This window comes from Nycticebus coucang, chromosome 18, assembly GCF_027406575.1.
Source record: "Nycticebus coucang isolate mNycCou1 chromosome 18, mNycCou1.pri, whole genome shotgun sequence".
NCBI classification, from domain to species: domain Eukaryota; kingdom Metazoa; phylum Chordata; class Mammalia; order Primates; family Lorisidae; genus Nycticebus; species Nycticebus coucang.
The window spans coordinates 39129932-39150130 of NC_069797.1; the positions used below are offsets into that span (position 1 = coordinate 39129932).

At 39.1% G+C, this 20199-nt stretch overlaps 1 protein-coding gene and 1 non-coding gene across 16 annotated transcripts in view; one reads left to right on the plus strand and one right to left on the minus strand.

The window, feature by feature from the left end:
* SYNRG (synergin gamma) overlaps positions 1-20199 on the plus strand; it is a 95516-nt gene that overhangs the window by 45288 nt on the left and 30029 nt on the right. For all 15 annotated transcript variants that reach the window (XM_053570269.1, XM_053570259.1, XM_053570262.1 and 12 more), the window contains 3 exons: positions 1850-1965; positions 2166-2228; positions 10124-11071. In XM_053570269.1, the coding sequence (XP_053426244.1) occupies positions 1850-1965; positions 2166-2228; positions 10124-11071 (1127 nt within the window). The remainder of the gene's footprint in view (positions 1-1849; positions 1966-2165; positions 2229-10123; positions 11072-20199) is intronic.
* Positions 18160-18264, minus strand: LOC128571370 (U6 spliceosomal RNA). The gene has a single exon (XR_008375798.1). It is a non-coding gene; the product is annotated as a U6 spliceosomal RNA (small nuclear RNA).

Consider the following 20199-nt stretch of genomic DNA (forward strand, 5'->3'; position numbering starts at 1 on the left):
CACAACACTCTACCGGGGGTGACAAAGTGAGACTCTGTCTTAAAAAAATAAAATTACCAATGAGCTTTAAAAGAACAGAGCTAAAGTCAGAGGATCACTTAAAACAAATGGATCATTGAATGTTGTAGGTTTTTTCCTAAGACACTAAATTACCTTGATCCCTGTGTATCGTTCTGTACAGTGAACTTGATTTTAATTCATCATAGAACTTCAAAAAAAAAAACAATAGTGTAATAAACCGATAGTGTACAGATGATCCGATATGTAGTAGCTATTTGGTAGTGATACGAATGGCATTAAGTCCTAAAGCTCTGTGGACCCCTTTTAGGATGCAGATGCTAGAGCCTGGTTTTTACCTTGCTTGCCACTGATGATAAGATTTAAACGACTGTGGAAAGATTTTTGCTGCAGGGCAAAAACCTCAGTAAAAATCTGTTTATATAACTTGTATGTATGGTATTGAATGACACAAACTAGTGGTGGAATGTAGTCATTCATATGTAAAGAGTGTTCTTCCTAGGAGCTGCCTGGGTCTGATAAGGGAAGTGCCGGGTGGGGGAAGCAATGCTTTCATAGTGTGTTTAAGCCTTCCCAAGAATTACCCACACAGATACTATTCATTACACTATTTTTCCATCCAGGGAGAAATACGTCCACAGGCTATAGTATCTTTATCTAATTTTGAAGTGATTGTTATTTTCTACGAAGATAGCTTCTGGAATCGCTGATGTGATGCTTGTAAAAATGCAAATTGTATTAACTCCACTGCTGTTTATCAGATGTATGAACTTCTGGCAGTAAGCAATGCAGTATGATCAAAAGAAGAATAATTTACATCTTGGCTTGACAACATTTCATAAATAGATTTTTATGTTAACTATTTCACCTCTGCTCTCTCAAGCTATTTGAGAGAATAAATTATATCAAGTTCATATCATTTATTTTAAAATATTGAGTATACATATTTGGAACAGTTCACTTTTGTAGTTTATGAACTACAAGTTAAAATTGTAAAAGGTTGTCATTCTTTTATACCCTATTTCCATTGCCATTCTTATTGGTTTTATGGCTTAAAAAGGTGCTTAGAGAGCATGGACCTTATCCTTCAACTAATCAAGAACAAAATTACTGTCTTGGCCCCTATAGCTCAGTGGTTAAGGGCGCTGGCCACATACACTGAGGCTGGTAAGTTTGAACCTGGCCTGGGCCTGCTAAAAAACAATGACAACTACAATACAAAAAAAAAAAAAAATAGCTGGGCATTGTGGCCAGTGCCTGTAGTCCCAGCTACTTGGGAGGCTGAGGTGAGAGAATCGCTTAAGCCCAAGAGTTTGAGGTTGCTGTGAGTTTTGACACCATGGCACTCTACCGAGGGTGACATAATGAGACTCTGTCTCAAAAAAAAAAAAAAGAAAGAAAGAAAAAAATTATTTCTAGCATATTTTAATTTTTCCCCAAGAAAAAGGGCATTGTTTTTAGTCATATATGGTTGGTATGTATATATAAACTCTATGTGTGTGTTTAGTAGAACCTCCATAGTTGACCACCTCCTGAAGTTGACCTAATTTTCATAGACCAGACATGCGCCATGTGTACATATCAGTACAGTAGGCCTAGTTTTTATGTTAACCACCTAAATATTTTGACTAGCTTGTTACAGTCCCTTGGGTGGTCAGCTTCCGGAGTTTCTACTGTGTGTGTGTGGTGGAGAGGGGTTCTAAGTTTTAAAGTAGAGAGCCATGAGTTTTAACTAGATACCTGTTTGCCATTTTAGTTCTAAGCTGCTCCTATTTGATAGTGAGGGATTCCATATTGTGGTCACTGAGACATGTTTCTTTTTCCCTTTTAGTGCTCCTTTGTTGATGCCACTTTCTGGAACTAAAGCATTAGCTTCAATGGATAAATATGCTGTTTTCAAAGGAATTGCAACTGAAAAGTCCTCTGAAAATGCTATTCCACTTGGAGGTAAAAGCAATTCATAAATTCATAAATGTAACATTTAATTAAATTGTATGAATCTTTAAGTGGTGGTGTTTTATGTTAAGTGGGTAAAATCCTTATACTACGTGTTAAGTGTATTCAGTTAACTCGATCTGCCTTACTTCCTTGACCTGTGATTTCAAGGTTTCTAACTTTAATCACGCTCTCCTGTCTTTCCATTATAGAGTCTGGTGATAAATACAGTGCTTTCAGAGAACTCGAGCAGACAACAGAGAATAAACCTTTAGGTAAGTTTTTGGAGAAATTATTTCTATTTTTTATAAAAGTTTTTTTTTTTTTTCTGAAACAGAGTCTCACATGCCCTGGTAGAGTGCCATGGCATCATAGCCAAGCAACTTCAAACTCCTGGGCTCAAGTGATCCTCCTGCCTCAGCCTCCTGAGTAGCTGGGACTACAGGCACCTGCCACAACACCTGACTAATTTTATAGATGGTGTCTCACTCTTGCTCAGGCTGGTCTCAAACTCCTGAACTGAAGTGATCCACCTACCTTGGCCTCCCAAAGTACTAGGATTAAAGGCATGAGCCATCTCACACGGCAAAAGATATTTTATCTTAGTAGTTTTTTCAGTGATACTTCTGAACCTTCTATTGTTTTTTCTCTCTTATGTGTATGTGTTTGGGAGAAAAAAACTGAATAAATAAAATATATGGTATAGTAGTGATTTTTGTTGCAGTCCCTATGGTTTTGATCGGCTGGTCTCGATCGCCGCAGGAAGGAACCAGGCCTGACGCGGATCAGAAGTACAAACTTGCAGGGTAGCCCCGAGCAGTAGCCTTTTATTGAGATAGTACAAGACAGGTGAGGGGAGTATTAGACAATGACTAAATGCCCAAGGATCACCAGGGGCTTGGGCTCTTTCTCCGCAACCAGCACCTGCGGACACCGAGGTTCTGCCCCCAGCTGTAAATCAACTTGCTCAGAGGTCGTCTGGCTCTTGGCGTCCTCTACAGATTTTTATAATAGGTATTTAAATATTTTCAGAAAACCTTAAATCAGTGGTTCTCAGCCTGTGGGTCATGACCCCTTTTGGGGTCAAACCTTTCACAGGGGTCCCCTAAATACATCCTGCATATCAGATATTTACATTACGATTCATAACAGTAGCAAAATTGTAGTTATGAAGTAGCAACAAAAATAATTTTATGGTTGGGGGGTCACCACAATGTGAAGCACTGTATTAAAGGGTCGCGGGCATTAGGAAGGTTGAGAACCACTGCCTTAAATGGTAGTTACTATGTTTTGTAAATATTGTGATAGCTACTGAGTGGGGGATTATCTTGTGGAGGAGGGGTAAGACTTTTTGTGGCTCTGGACATGATAAGGAGGCAAATATCTACCCTGTTTCCCCAAAAATAAGACAGTGTCTTATTTTAAGGTGTGCTCCCAAAGATGCGCTAGGTCTTATTTTCAGGGGACATCTTATCTTTCCTGTAAGTAGGTCTTATTTTCGGAGGATGTCTTATTTTCAGGGAAACAGGGTAGTTCAGGGATCCTCAAACTGCGGCCCACAGGCCACATGAGACAGTGTGATTGTATTTGTTCCCATTTTGTTTTTTTACTTCAAAATAAGATATGTGCAGTGTGCATAGGAATTTGTTCATAGTTTGTTGTTTTTTTTTTTAACTATAGTCCGGCCCTCCAACGGTCTGAGGGACAGTGAATTGGCCCCCTGTTTAAAAAGTTTGAGGACCCTGTCTAGTTAATGGAAATTATTTCCTAAAATTTAGGGCCAATCCCAAATCAGTACAATTTCCTCTGAAGGTGGTATATTCCCTTTCACTGGAAGCCTGCAAGTCAAATTAGATTTCTGTGTCAAATGAGAACTGTGACTACTATACCATAATGTTCAACAAGACTTGAACTGTTAGCCGTGCAGAATTGGTGGACTGCAGGAGGCTGCAACTAGTCTTTAACTTTTCAATATTTTTTTTCTGTGTTGTGGTACCTGGCAGTATTTTCCTTTTATAATTTCTCAATCACTGAAAAGAAAACATTCTAGAATAATGGCATAAAAAACAACTCTGGCAAGGCACAGTCACAACTACATAGCATAAAGCAGGTACAAGATGTTTTACACTCAGAGAAGTATAATGTAGTAGTGTCTTAATATTTATAATACTAGAGGATATAATTAAAAAGGCATTTTGTGAGGCTTGATTCTCCTTTCCAACAGTGGGCCCAAGGAAATGGTATGACACAGCTCTGGTAAAAGAAAAAATGCACCTTCTGGGCAGCGCCCATAGCTCAGTGAGTAGGGCACTGGTCACATACACCTAGGCTGTCAGGTTCGAAACTGGCCCAGGCCAGCTAAAACGACGACAACTGCAACAACAAAAAAAATAGCTGAGCATTGTGGCGGGTGCCTGTAGTCCCAGCTACTTGAGAGGCTGAGGCAAGAGAATCGCTTAAGCCCAAGAGTTTGAGGTTGCTGTGAGCTGTGACACCATGGAACTCTACCCATGGTGACAGCTTGAGACTCTGTCTTAAAAAAAAAAAAGCTTGGCGCCTGTAGCTCAAGTGGCTAAGGCACCAGCCACATACACCAGAGCTGGCGGGTTCGAATCCAGACCGGGCCTGCCAAACAACAATGACAACTTCAACCAAAAAACAGCTGGGCGTGTGGCAGGTGCCTATAGTCCCAGCTACTTGGGAGGCAGAGGCAAGAGAATCACTTAAGCCCAGGAGTTGGAGGTTGCTGTGAGCTGTGATGACACAGCACTCTACCCAGGGTGACAGCTTGAGGCTCTGTCTCAAAAAAAAAATGTACCTTCTGGCTTGGCGCCCATAGCTCAGTGAGTAGGGCGTCAGCCACATACACCAAGGCTGGCAGATTTGAGCCCAGCCTGGACCTGCTAAATAACAATGACAACTGCAACCAAAAAAAAATAGCCGGGCACTGTAGTGGGTGCCTGTAGTCCCAGCTACTTGGGAGGCTGAGGCAAGAAAATAGCTTAAGCCCAAGAGTTTGAGGTTGCTGTGAGCCGTGATGCCATAACACTCTACTGAGGGAAACATAGTGAGACTATGTCTCAAAAAAATGCACCTTCTTAGGCCAGGTGCGGTGGCTCACACCTGTATTCCTAGCACTCTGGGAGGCTAAGGCAAGTGGATTGCTTGAGCTCAGGAGTTTGAGACTAGCCTAAGCAAGAGCAAGACCCTGGCTCTTAAAAAAAAAAACAGCTGAGTGTTGCAGCAGGTGCCTGTAGTTCCAGCTACTTGGGAGGCTGAGGCTAGAAGATCTCTTGAGCCCAGGAGTTTGAAGTTGCTATGAGCTATGACATCAGGGCACTCTACCCAGGGCGACTGAGTGAAACTCTTGTCTAAAAAAAAAAAAACAGAAATGCACCTTCTTAGATAGGATTGCCTTCATTGGTTACACAGGTATACGTACTCACTTCTCATGAACACTGGCTTAAAAGCATTTAAAAACAAATAAGCAAAACATTACATTTATACAAAGATGACCAAGTAGAGGCAAGCAAGACTCAACCTAACTAGTATTTACCAAATCCATCATGTTTGGATGGTAGGAGCTCTGTGGAAGAAAGGGGATGCCAAGTAACCCTTCAAAGCTTTGGGCCACACCAAAACACAGCATCATTTCAAACAGAAGCAGTAGCTAAACAACACTCCCTTGATATGTTCAAAGACGCTGACATCAATATTTAATCATGTGGTCACTCATCCAGGAAGGCAATCAGTTACTATACTTTGCTTACGTTCAACTCAGTTACCTCTGTACAAGATTTTCAAGATTGGCTATAATTTAATGAGAAAAAAGAGGAGGAAGAGTTTGTGTGCATGTGTGGTTGTCTCTCTGATAGAAAGATTTATGGTAAAAAGGAATACAGCATAATTTGAGAGCCATGTACATAAAAACTACAAGTTATGTTTGTGGTTAAATTCTACTATAAACATAATGTGTAGAGTTCTCCAAAGCTTAACCATACATTCTATGAAGTGTATGTACTCTCATGAGGATTTCCTTTTGGGAACAGTACCACATTCTACCTTGTGTACTAAATGCTCAAACTTGGAACAGCCACCAGCTGTCATTTATTTCTACCCTCTACTAAGGGTAGAGAAGATTAATAAAGCAAGTATGGTGGGAAACTGTACTTTTTGGCTGGGCATGGTGGCTCACACTTACAATCCTAGCACTTTGGGAGGCTGAGGTGGGAGGATTGCTTGAGGCCAGGAGTATGAGGCTAGCCTAGACAACATACGGAGACCCTGTCTTTACAAAAAATTTTTTTTGATTAGATGGGCAAGGTGGTGCACACCTATAGTCCCAGCTACTTGAGAGGCTGAGGCAGGAGGATCCCTTGAACTCCAGGGTGCAGGTTATCCTCCTGCCTCAGTTCCCAAGTGGCTGGGTCTATAGGCACATGCCATTGTGTCCAGCATTATTTCTATCTTAACTTTAATTCTAAGATCTTCCAAGTAGAGTTGTCAACTTGGTTCATTTCAAGAGAATATGTTTTCTTTTCCTAAATAGTATGATATCTTTTTATATTCTCATTAAAATTGCCTTGGCTAGGGATGAATGTATGAGTTACTAAAAAAATTTAAAAATACTTTGGCTTGGCTTCATCAAAGTATGTTAGTATCTTAAAATTTATGAACAATCTTACTATATTCAGAGCTGTGGATTTCTTAGGTTACTGAATGGTAGAGTTTAATAATATTTCCTTTATTCTACCTCTACAGTTTAAGCCATAAATAAGGAAAAATGTTCTAATAAGGAGGGGACACTATTGAAGTATTAGCAAAAAGTAGCCTCTTTTGAGATTTTGGAGGCCTAAAAACTGACAGAGAGGGAAACTTATAAGAATTGAGAAGTTAACTGAAAAGCTACCCATGAAATAATAGACTTAATGTGCCTCTGGTAGGCAAGCTTCCAGTGACAACAATTAATTCATTTGCCACAATGTTCCCTTTGTTTTTGAACTTGTAAACCCACCAGTTTTATTTTTATTTCCTTTTAACCCATCCACTCAGCTTACATTTCTAATGGAAAAGTTTACAGTTTATCAGTAAGTTTAGTTTGCTGTGGTGTTTTTTTTTTGCGGGGGGGGGAGCAAAATTTGTCAATTTCACAGAGAATTTCGTTTAAAATTTAGGCTATGGTAAAATTGGCTTATTAGCTTTTCATTTTCAGAAATAATCAGTGATATACTTATCTAAAATTCTGTTTCTAAAAATTTCATAACTTTGTCCTGTCAGTTTGTGAAATTGACTTTAGTTTATTGGTGGTATGTCTTACAAACGTAAATTGCAGGAAGTATAAATGCTGTTCCTCTCTTTCTAAAATTTTGCTAATATTACATGGATTAGATGGATTCCTTTGTGATGAATTACGCTAATCCATTGGTCAAGTAACATTAGAAGGAAAAACCAGCTTGTATTATTTTTCAGTGCTTTTTTTTCAAGTATATTTAAAACATACATTATGTTATATGCCAATTATAAGAATTGGATTTTGGGGGCAGCGCCTGTGGCTCAGTCGGTAGGGCGCCGGCCCCATATACCGAGGGTGACAGGTTCAAACCCGGCCCCGGCCAAACTGCAACCAAAAAATAGCCGGGCGTTGTGGCGGGCGCCTGTAGTCCCAGCTACTCGGGAGGCTGAGGCAAGAGAATCGCTTAAGCCCAGGAGTTGGAGGTTGCTGTGAGCTGTGTGAGGCCACGGCACTCTACCGAGGGCCATAAAGTGAGACTCTGTCTCTACAAAAGAAAAAAAAGAATTGAATTTTGGTTTTAAATACATTTTTATGGGCTCGGCGCCCAAAAAGTACGTTTTTATGGTTACAGCATCAGCCACGTACACTGAGGCTGGTGGGTTCGAACCTGGCCAGGGCCAGCTAAAGCAACAATGACAACTGCAACCACAACAAAAAAATAGCTGGGTGTTATGGCAGGCACCTGTAGTCCCAGCTACTTGGGAGGCTGAAGCAAGAGAATCCCTTAAGCGCCAGAGTTTGAGGTTGCTGTGAGCTGTGATGCCATGGCACTGTACCGAGGGTGACATAGTGAGAATCTGTCTCAAAAAACATAAATAAATAAGTACATTTTTATGTTTCATATGCTTTTACATTTTTAGACAAACACAGAATTTAAAAAATGAGTGAGGACATTAAAGCTTATATCTTAATTTCTAAGTCTTCAGAAATGGCAGTTGTATTTTTTAACAATAAATAATATTATTTATTATAACTGTATTTATACTTGGTTTATCTCTTCATTACCTCGTATAGCTTAGTAGATTTTATGGTAGACCTTTAAACACGATTAGAAAACTGAATTCATCCGTATCCCTAACATCATACCTATGAGTGAAGTGTAGAGACCATTATTAAGAATCATAGGCCTAGGGCGGCGCCTGTGGCTCAAGGAGTAGGGTGCCGGTCCCATATGCCAGAGGTGGCAGGTTCAAACCTAGCCCTGGCCAAAAACCACACACACACACACACACACACACACACACACACACACACACACACACACAAATCATAGGCCTAGATTTTTATCAATGTCTTGATTAAGTCTATTTAACTATTTATGAGTACTTGTTTTCTCTAACCAAGAAATAAAAGTATAAAATGCTGTCAGTAACTCTGTGCTCAGTAGCACAGTATAAACTAAGGTCTAAATCATATCTTCTGAAACTTAAAAGAGTTGGTATTTATTCACATCCCTTTGAATTTTATTTTATTTGTTTATTTATTTATGTCAGGGTCTCACTTTGTTACAGTGGGTAGAGTGCCATGGTATCATCATAGCCCACAGCAACTTCAAACTCCTAGGCTCAAGTGATCTTCTTGCCTCACCCTCCCTAATAACTGGAACTACAGGAGTGCACCACTACGCACAGCTAGTTTTTCTATTTTTAGTAGAGACAAGGTCTCACTCTTACTCAGGCTGGTCTCCAACTGCTGAGCTCCAGTAGCCTTCTTGCTTTGGCCTCCCAGAGTGCTAGGATTACAGGCCTGAGCCACCATGCCGGGGCTATTCAGATCCCTTGGAATTTTAATTAATAAGAGTAGGTTGCTCATTGGTATAGTGAGATGGTGGATTTCAAGAAAAGCCCAAGTGCTCACGAATTCTTTTCTGTGAGATTCAGATTATTTCTTAGTATAAGGAGCTGCTTTAAAATATGCCCTTAGCCAGAATGCTTTGCAATTAAATAAATATCTTTTTTAAAATTTTTATCAAAAAATACTTGAGCAAGGCTACATACTATCTAATGTTATTTTTTAAGTGCCTAGTTGAACCAAGGGTTGTATATCCTGAGTATTAGATATAGGATTTCTCGTAATATTTCGTTGATACCTCTGATTTGGGTTGTTTTTTTTTTTTTTTTTTTACCATGTAACATGTTTTATCTTTAAAGGTGGAGTGTGTATATATATTTTTTGTTAATTTGTTTTTGAGACAGGGTCTCATTCTGTTGCTCAGGTTAGAGTGTGGTGGCATCATCATGGCTCACTGCAGCCTCAACTCCTAAGCTAAAGCGATCCTCCTATGTAAGCCTCCAGGTAGCTTGAACTACAAGCACGTACCACTTGGCCTTGCTGTGTTGCCCAGGCTCATCTCAATCTTGTGGCCTCAAGCAATCCTCCCAAAGTGCTAGGATTACTGATGTGAGCCACTGTGCCTGACCAGAGGGCCAATATTTTAATATACTCTTAGGGAACCTCCAGCACCTGTTTTTTTTTTTTTTTTTTTGCAGTTTTTGGCTGGGACTGGGTTTGAACCCGCCACATCTGACATGTGGGGCCGGCGCCCTGCTTCTTTGAGTCACAGGCACCACCCAGCACCTGTTTTTTATTCTGTTCCATCCTTGATTAGCTAACCATAAAAACAAAAGTCTTGAGAGCTGTGATGTTGTCCAGGTGAAGGATCTGGAGCTAGGGGAAATTCCACACTAAAAGCATGAGCAAAATCACTAGACTTCAGTGTGGAAATAAACACGTCATTTGATAGGGTTTAAACTGTAATTGAGTAACGTCAAGCCAGTGGGGAAAATCAGTAAAGTTACGCTTGCCATTTAATGTGCTGAGCACTGTGTCACTTTCAGTTCAGCATTCTTCTTTATTTGGCTGTGTTTTTTCTTTCAGGAGAAAGCTTTGCAGAATTCAGATCTGCAGGACCTGATGATGGTTTCACCGATTTTAAAACAGCCGATAGCATATCACCACTAGAGCCACCGACAAAAGACAAAACTTTTCCAGCATCCTTCCCCTCAGGAACTATACAACAGAAACAACAAACACAAGTGAAAAATCCTCTGAACTTAGCAGAGCTAGATATGTTTTCCTCAGCTAACTGCAGCATCGAGAAACCATTATCTTTTTCAGCTGCTTTTAGCACATCAAAGTCCGTTTCCACACAACCACAGCCAACAGGTTCTGCTGCAACTATGACAGCATTGACATCCACTAAAGCTTCTGGTTTGGCCGATGATTTTGGAGAATTCAACCTTTTTGGGGAGTATTCTAGTCTAGCATCTGGTGGGGAACAGGATGACTTTGCAGATTTTATGGCTTTCAGTAACAGTTCAATTTCATCTGAGCAAAAGGCAGATGACAAATATGATGCCCTTAAAGAGGAAGCCTGTCCCGCTTCTCTAACCAGCAACATGGGCAGCACAGGGAGGAGCGGGCAGAACTCCACTGCTCCGTCTACCAAGTACGATGTCTTCAAACAACTCTCTCTGGAAGGATCTGGACTAAGCGGTGAAGACCTGAAAGATAACACTCCTTCAGGAAAAAGTGATGATGATTTTGCTGACTTCCACTCCAGTAAGTTTTCTTCCATGAGCTCGGACAAATCCCTGGGAGAGAAAGCAGTGGCTTTTAGGCACACCAAAGAAGACTCAGCTTCAGTGAAGTCCTTGGATCTCCCTTCCATTGGTGGCAGCAGTGTTGGCAAGGAGGACTCTGAAGATGCACTCTCTGTTCAGTTTGACATGAAATTGGCTGATGTGGGAGGAGATCTTAAGCATGTCATGTCTGATAGCTCTTTGGATTTACCAACAGTTAGTGGCCAGCATCCTCCTGCTGCAGGTGAGGAATTGGTGAGATTGCTCTGGTGATGGTGACGTAGATTCAAAGATGATTCTGTGGGTGTTGATTTACATAAGAGTAAGGCTCTGGCCCTTTAACTTTATGAATATCTAATAATGAACCTCTTTGTTGCCAGTGTCCTTAAAGCAGTGTTAAATTTGATTCTGTGGATACTTGAACGGATGTATGGATACTTTGACTACTGTGGAACTTAGATGGGGTAGCTAAAATATTTTTATTTTTGAAATCTAACACCAACCTGGTATTAGAGGCTCATAAAAACACACTGCTAACTGAACTACTCCACATTGCTAGAAATTTTATAAAGACTTTTGCAGTGTCAGCAATGTTCCTCCATATCTGTGAGTGCAATTAATGTTTCCTCTCCTTTTCTCTCTCTCCTGAGCATATTTAGCAGCTGCCAGTATAGTATTATATTTAGTTTACAGAGACCAACTCTTGGTTAGGTCAAGAAAGTAAACATTTCTAACCAGTTGAACTGCAGTTTGCCACATCCCTTCAAGAAAAGAAGAGGAATACATTTCAGGTACAGGCACAAGATTTTTAAAAAGAAGAAGAGAGAAAGTTTACATATGGTTGTTCCGTGTGTCAGGGTCTGCAAGGAAAAGGGCACGCGTCCTTAGTGGAATGCAGGTAGTGTTTTCAGTGTTAAGATTAGTAGATGGTAGAATAGGGTAACTACTAACTTTCTGATAAAATGTCTGAAAACATCTTACGGGGGAGCCCTCTTTAAATTCTGTGGAGATTTACATGTAGCAGTTTATTCTCTAGTGGACCTTCCTGTCATAAAAAATAGATTCCCAAGTGTCCTAATTTTTGTTTTGTTTTGTTTTTTTGATACGTATATAGAAAGATAAACCTATTTTGTGGCCTTTAATAATGAGAAATATCTCAGTTATTACTGTATTATTCTAGAAAATATATTATGCACATGAAGGGTTTGGTTGTTTTTTTTTTAAAAACTGGAAAGGGACACCTAAGACACTTCCAAGTTTACGGATTCTGGCAGAAATTGTAAAGTTCTATGGCTTTTGCATATATATCAAATTTGTAAGTTACAAAACAAAATTGCATCCATCCTTTGGTGATTGACACGGGGGCGGTATTCTTAAACAGGGTGCTGGATCGGGGCAAGGTAGCAGAGACTTGATGTGTTGCACGTAGCCGCTTGCTGAGTATTTTCCAAGTGCAGTGGGCAGTCTGAAAAGCTCCTGCTGCCCTAGACTGTCTACTTACTTTTTTTTTTTTACTTTTCCTCAGAAATTTTCTTTCTTTTTTTTGCTGCTGCTTGTTTTGATGAAGTGATTTTGTTTTTCTTTTTTTGTACGAGCTGCTTGAACCACACCAGTTGGTTGCAAAGTGCTCTGTTTTCTGAACACCAATATTTGATTTTTATTTAAGAATCTCATAACATGTATACTAGCCTTTTGGACTCTGGTGTTATTAATTAGAAGCTATTTTTCTGAAAGTGAATCTATATTCTTTCACAGTGCCAAGCTAGATGTCTTTATGAGATGAGTCTAATCTGGGTTGGGGGTGTCTTTTTTTTAATTTTTTCCATTTTATGTGGGGAGGGGAGGTTGGTTTTTTTGACCGAGCTTGTTCTTACTGACCTGTTAAAATAATCTTCTGTGCTCATGTTCTTTTATGTATGTTTGGAACATTCCCACCTTGGAACCTGTAATGTTCAAGCCAACTCTCTTCAGTTTGAGGATATTCCTAAAAGCAGATTGTTCCCTATCATTGATCTGTAACCTCCTGTGGGAAAGGAGCAGTATCCCTTTAGAGCGGTTGTTAAAAGGGGTTGATGTCTGACCAACGACCTGGATAGCCGGTGAGCAAAATTGCTGCGTGAGGTATTGAAGAGGGTAGCAGTGTGATGTGGTTTTATTTTATCCTCATATTTACCACATTATCTCTTGCTCTTTTAGTTTGGGGGGTTGAAGGTACTTCTTGGAGAAATAGGAACTGAGCTGATGTAAAAGGAATAAAACCTAGTAGATTGTTTTCTGTGGGCCTTAATCCTGTTTAGAGACCCTAACTTAACTCTGAAGGGGATACTGTCTCTTTTAACTCTTGCTATAATTCTTTGTATGGAAGGTAGATAATACTAATAACATTGCCTGATTTCTCTACAATTATTACATTTAGCCCTTTGAGCTCTTGCTGCATATAATTTTAACTAGGTTGCTTCCACCACCCCCTAAATTTAATACCTCTGGCACTGAAGCACCTTAGTGTGCAGTCATTAAGATCATCTGTTGGCAGCAAGAACTAACCCCCATTTGTGACATCCTCAAAGGGTTAGCAAGACTTCTGTAGCTACCTACCGACCTGTAAAGTAGCTCTTCTTTGACATTGAAAATCTTTGTATTTTAATTAGCACCCTTTTTTTGGCTGCTTTTCTGATGTCTTTTTTTCAATTTAGACATTTTCTGTGTGGATGTGCCTTCGAGCTTGCTTTAGTATATTCCTCTGCAAATACTGATCTGCATGCTTATTCTGATGACTTCTTTTCCAGCTTTTCTGTATCACTATCTTTTGTGATCTGTAAGTCCTGTGTTAATAAATAATTCTTTGGCATATTTTGAAAGCGTGGGGATGTGTGTAATTTGTATTTTTTGAGGTTCAGACCAAAGAAATACCCGGGTGGTATCAGATTTAAAGCTATAGTATTGGCCAAGCATGGTGGCTCAACACCTGTAATCTTCTGGGAAGCCAAGGCAGGATTGATCACTTGAGCTTAGGAATTCGAGACTAGCCTGAGCAAGAGTGAGACCCCTGTCTTTACCAAAAATACAAAACTAGCTGGACAGGTGATGGGCACCTGTAATCCCAGCTACTTGGGAGGCTGAGACAGGAGAATCACTTGATCCGGAGTTTGAGGTTGCAGTAAGCTACAATGATGCCACTGCATTCTAGCCTAGGGTGACAGAGCAAGACTCTGGCTTTAAAAAAAAAAAAAAAAAGGTAATATATCCCCTAAGACTAGAGGGTTTTTCCCTTTTGTTTTATTTCCCCAAACACCTGTCCTCTAAGAAAATATTAGCACATTTCAGCCTTTACCCCTTATAATTCCATTGATAGAAATTTTTAACATGGCATTAGAGTTAAATACAACTTTAAACTTAAAAAAAAAAAGTGTAAGCCTTACACTACTTTACATAATAGGGAGAGAGAGAATTTATTCCTGTTTCTTCATTAGAAGAAACAGAGTATTATTTTATTGTAGAGGGCCTGTACTTGCAGTTACTTTATGAAGAAAAGGGAAAGATGAGGAGGACCTAAGACTGGAGTGTTGGGGAAAGAGGGACATAGATGCTGGGTAACTAGATATTTATAAACTTATTTAAAATAAATTCATCAAATAATATTGGGATGGACTTCTGAGCACAGCAAATGTAAACTGAATTTGAATTGTAACTGTGTAATGGAAGGTGTTCAGTGTTAATATCTAAGTCTTTAGGACTGAACTTGATTTGAATTTGAAATTGGGTGCTCCATCCTCTGATTGCAGGGCATGTTATTTTTCTGATTTCAGAATGTATTATGAAGCAAACCTCAGTCTTTTTTTACTCGTACCGCATAAAGCAAGGTCTTAAAACAACTTTCAGGAATGTGTCAAAGTAAACTTTGAACCATTTTCATTTAGAAGGACCAGTGAAAGTTAGGAACCAGAGTGGGCCAAACTTGGAAGGTATTTTCTCCAGTTTAGAGTATGACAATAGCAAAAATGCTTGGAAATACTGTTTTTCAGGTCAGAAGCCTAAGACTAATAAAAACCTTAAGGGGAAAAAAATGGCTATTTTCATGGTTTAACCTTTTTATTCTTATGTTTTAAAACTTTTAGTTCTTTGTTCTCTTTTAGAATTTGGGGAAGAAAGGAGATTAAATTGCTGTACATAAGGATTTTGAGTGGGATCCTTCAGAGATATTGTATCTGAAGTATGCCATTTGAGAAAGAAAAAAGTTGCTTGTTGGGTATTAGATTAACTCTAAGAAAAGCCGAGCCTACCATTCAAAATGCAGTGTCTGCCAGAGCACAATGCTTTAGAAAGTTGAATTTAAAACATTGGTTTTAAAAATCTTATATAAATGGGTTACATTTTACGCCTTTTTTTTTTTTTCTTTTTTTTTGGTTGCAGCCATCATTGTTGTTTAGCAGCCCGGGGTGGATTCGAACCTGCCAGCTGAGGTGTATGTGGCTGGCACCTTAGCTGCTTGAGCCACAGGTGCTGAGCCTAAATGGATTACATTTTAATTATGATGTACTCTGCTAACAAATTTGAGAGGAAGTGATCTTACTGTAACTTCCTTTTAGTGTAGCTCTCATCCAGCTGCCTTTTGTTCAGGTTTTTCCTGTGATATGTATGAGACCCCAGGAATTCCTTTGCCAGTGAAATTTCCTAATGCTAGATTGGTCCATCTGAGACTCTTATTTTGACTCCTTTCTGCATTTGTGTGAGTAGGCTACAGAAAATGACTGAGTATCTGTAACTGTGTGGAAGGCCTATATTCACAAATTGAACAAATTAATATCCCCAAAGTGACATATTACTTTTTAAGGGAGTAGTTTTAATGATATGACAGAAATATCTCTTGCAATAAAGACTTGAAGAAGTCTGTATTATCAGTTCAAACAAACAAAAAAGTACTGTTCTGTTTACCCCAACACCATTAAGATCGGGTTAGTGCTTTCACGTACAAGTAGCAGTGCCTGAGAAATTAGACAAATGTATTTATATTCTACACTCACTCTATTGTGCACTTTAAGTCCCTGTGATTTTTAGAAGTAGCAAATGGACATAAAGGGAAAACTAGTAACATCAAAGAAGCTGTGTTAAATCCTAAAAAGTGTTTCTAGCTCTGTGTTTTTCCAGCGTTGGAGCACTTTTGAAAAGTTTTTTTGGAAAATGCTAGCCCAGTAACTCTGAGAGCATGAGAGGGCCATACGACAGATGGTCTTTTGGGTGATGCCCTCTCCCTTTCATAGGCAAAAGGCCCTCCTCCGTGTTTATCTGGTTCTTTTTGATGAGATTTTTATTGATGACCACAGGCAGTTCCCTGGTATATTCTGACATCATTCCTTGGTCTTCCAAACTCCTCCGACTTAAAATATCTACAGGTTTCAGTTTTCTTTTTTGAACTTAAAATACTGACATAAAAATCTGAAGATGCTAACAGATAGTGTAGATAAAATTTAGAGTTGTACGAGTCAGAACAAATGAAGAATGGGAGGTTTTCGTGCAGATGCGGATACACTGGAAGGCAATTGTACAGCAGAACTTTATAGCCATTCACACTTATACTGTGATCTCTTTTGTCCCTGTTTTCTTCAGCAGTACCTAGCAGGGTGTTTGAGACTTACAGGACACAGACCAGGTTTTATAGTTAACAGAGGATATGAATATGACTGATCTCATAGATCAGCAGTTCTCAACCTGTGGGTCATGACCCCTTTGGACTGTATTAAAGGTCCGCAGCATTAGGAAGGTTGAGAACCACTGACATAGATAGAGCCAAGATAGAATAGGGCCTAAGGTGTAGAATAGGGCCAGGAATGGAGAGAAACTGAAATATACAAATGTTTTATAGTTTGCTTCAGTAAAAGAAGTCCAGGTTAAATCAGTGCTGAAAATTAAGATATTTCTTCCTTAGTCCAATGAACATTTTTATTGCTATATAAAACATTGCATGAGAATAGTTGAATTTGCTTATACATCTCCTTTGTTCTTTCTCTAAACACCTTCAAAAGCCAGTATCTCTTAAAAACTTGGGCATTTGCTTATAGCTTTAGAAATGTCCATGGGACTGAGTATGGCCTTCTGTGTCCTGTAATGACAGCTCACATTCTTTGTTCCTAGAAATACTTTGAACAGCATCCATTGAAAAGGGATTTGAATAGAGGTTATAGAAGAGACTGATGGGGTACTTTCCAGTATAAGCAAGAAATCCATGTTTTGATTTGAGATCCATGATGGAAAACAGATTGTGTAGTTTGTTCCTTTGGCCTTTGTAATAGGACATTGCTGGCTGCAAACAAATACATGTATTAAAGCACACAATTTGGTGTATCATCTGTGTGCAATTGCAGCTCAACCTAGCACGGCCTAGGAGTTACTCAGTAGAATTGGAAATACAGTTGTGATTCCCTATTCATTTTATTGCATTCACTCTCCGCTTTCTTTTTCCTTTTTCTCTTGCAATTTTCAGAATTCATGCTATCAAATTGAAAACTCATCTACAGTAACTTCACTGATTACAAAATGGAATGTGGGTTATTCCACATCATTTTTCCAGACAAGGCTTCTATCATCTATGTTGTAGGTCTTAACATAATCTTTAATATTTTTTTAAGACCATTATACAATACTACATGTAACTGGCCTGTTTGGAAAATGTAGACCCGTTAACATAGAAAGTGAAGAATTTTCTTACTTTTCTCTCAATGAACTTTTTCTTAGAAATTGGTTTACGCTCGGGAGGCTGAGGCAAGAGAATGGCTTAAGCCCAGGAGTTAGAGGTTGCTGTGAGCTGTGTGACGCCACGGCACTCTACCAAGGGGCATAAAGTGAGACTCTGTCTCTACAAAAAAAAAAAAAAAAAAGAAATTGGTTTACGAATAGTCACTATTCCAGGAGATCCTACTCTATATTGTTTATAAATGCTAAGGTTTAGGTATACGGGCTTCTGTCTCTGATTTGTCATGTACCATCAGTTTTAGTACTTTAGGTGCTCAAATGAATTACACTTTGGTAAATTATACTTATTCACAGTATAATAGCTAATAAATAAGCAAAAATTATTTTAATTTCAAATTAATTGAGGGTACAGACAATGAGGTTGCATTGTTGGCATTTGTTAGGTAGAGTCCAAGTTGTAGTTGTGCCCCTCCCCCAGGAGGTGTGCCCTGTGCCCTGACCTTGTGCCTGGTAGATGAGAGCACACCAATCCCCTTCTTTTCCCCCACTTGAGTTTAATTGTGTTTTTCTCTTGTGTGGGCGTGCATTTGTTCATCTACTAGTTTCATTTTAGTATTGAGTTCATTGGATACTTTTCCATTCTTGAAAAATATGGAACATTTGACAAATTTGCGTGTCATCCTTGCACAGAGGCTGTACTAATCTTCTGTATATTGTTCTAATTTAATCTATGTGCTGCCGAAGCAAGCATAGCAAAAGCAATTTGAAACTCAACTTTGAAGCTCAATTATAGTGAACCCTTGGTATTTACCGGCCATCATTTTTTTTAAAGTATAAAATATTTAAAGTCTTTCATTTGCTTATTTTTGTGAGTTGTTCCAAAAGGCATACAGTTGTATGCATATATATCATTCATTTTTTTTTATTTTTTAAAATGAAGATATTTATTGAAGACCTATATAGTTTTTAAATGCTTATAAGCTCTTCAGTTAAGATAATCCCTTACTACTTACAATGTCTTTTATCTGATTATATTGGTCATTCAAGTTTGTACAAAACTTTTTTTCTTGTTGCATAATTGCACAAAAGGGTCTTTTTATTACCATATCAACTTGGAGCTGTCTTTTCATTAAATTTATCTTGGTCTTTTAATAGATGAGATTCTGGGAGCGGTTCTTAATATAGTTTCCCAGAAGAGCTTTCTGATAGGGTCTAATAATAAAAATATCTGTACTATGAAATATTCTTCTGAATGTAGCCCTTGAAAGACTAGTCTTGTGTTTAACTGCATCTGCCTTATAATTGAATTTCGTCTCATTGAGTCTGGGCACTTCTGATCCCTCTAAATGGTGGGGGGTAGGAACACTGCAGCAAGAGAGTAAGAAAATGTTTGGTGTGAAAGTATGTTTCATTTATTCTAAGCTATAAATTTTTCACCTGAATCTTTGTTTTCCTCTTGTTTAATAAACCACATTTGAAGGATACCATTTGTATACTACAGAATTTTTAAAAATATACCATCATTCTATAAAAGCTATTTGCTTTTCACTAGTTGGCTTTTTGTACATCTAGTGTTTTTCATTTTTATTAATAATTTAATACCCTTTCCTAACAGGACTGAGAGAGAGATAGAGAAAGATTTGGGATACGCTGTTAGAAGAGCTATATAAGTGTCAAGAGCCCCTTACCCCTCATAAACCATGTAGTATTGCTGTGACAGAAAAATGACCCAGCATTGGTCCACCTATTGACTTAGTTCTGAAAATCTGGGCCACAAAACTTTTGAGCAGTTTTCTTGTGAATCACATAGTGTGGTTACCAGACACAGAATTTTGCATTTGGTCTTCTTGCCTAACATACAGTGGCTAAAAAAACTAATTGTTTATTAGCAAGACTGAATGGACAACACTGCTGCAGAGGTATTTATGTTCTACAATCAGCCTCAGCTGGTTTTCTTTCTTTTTTTTTTTTTGGTGGGGGTGGTGGGCAGAGTCTCACTCTGTCACCGTGGGTAGTAGAGTGCTATGGCATCATCATAGCTCATGGCAACCTCAGTCATTTGGGCTCAAGAGATCTTGCATCAGTCTCCCCAGTAGCTGGGACTATAAGTGCCCACTACCATACCCAACTAGTTTCTCTACTTTGAGTAGACATGGCGTCTCACTCTTGCTCAGGCTGGTCTCAAACTCCTAAGCTCAAGCAATCCACCCGCCTCAGCCTCTCAAAGTTCTGGAAATACAGGCATGAGCCACTGTGCCAGGTCTGATTTTGCTTTCTGAAAATGAGCAAGGAAGTCTTCCCCTAGTTGCACCACTAAAATGAAGAGTTGACTTTTTATTTTTACTTAGAATAATTCCATTGTAGGCCTGAAAGCAGCAACTAAATGTCAAATTGAAGCTGGTGGCAACTCTGCTGAACAAACACTAGCTGTTAGGTTTTGCTCAGCAGGCCCAGAGCCAACCTTCCACACATATCATCACAGTTGAGCACCCTAACATTCCACTTCCACGTCCACGGTCTTCCCCTCCTTTTACTTTTTTTGCAGTTTTTGGCCAGGGCTGGGTTTGAACCAGCCACCTCCGGCATATGGGACCGGCGCCCTACCCCTTTGAGCCACAGGGACCGCCCTTCCTCTCCTGTTACAGATGAGTAAACCAGGGTTCAGAAACATTAAATCATTTGCTA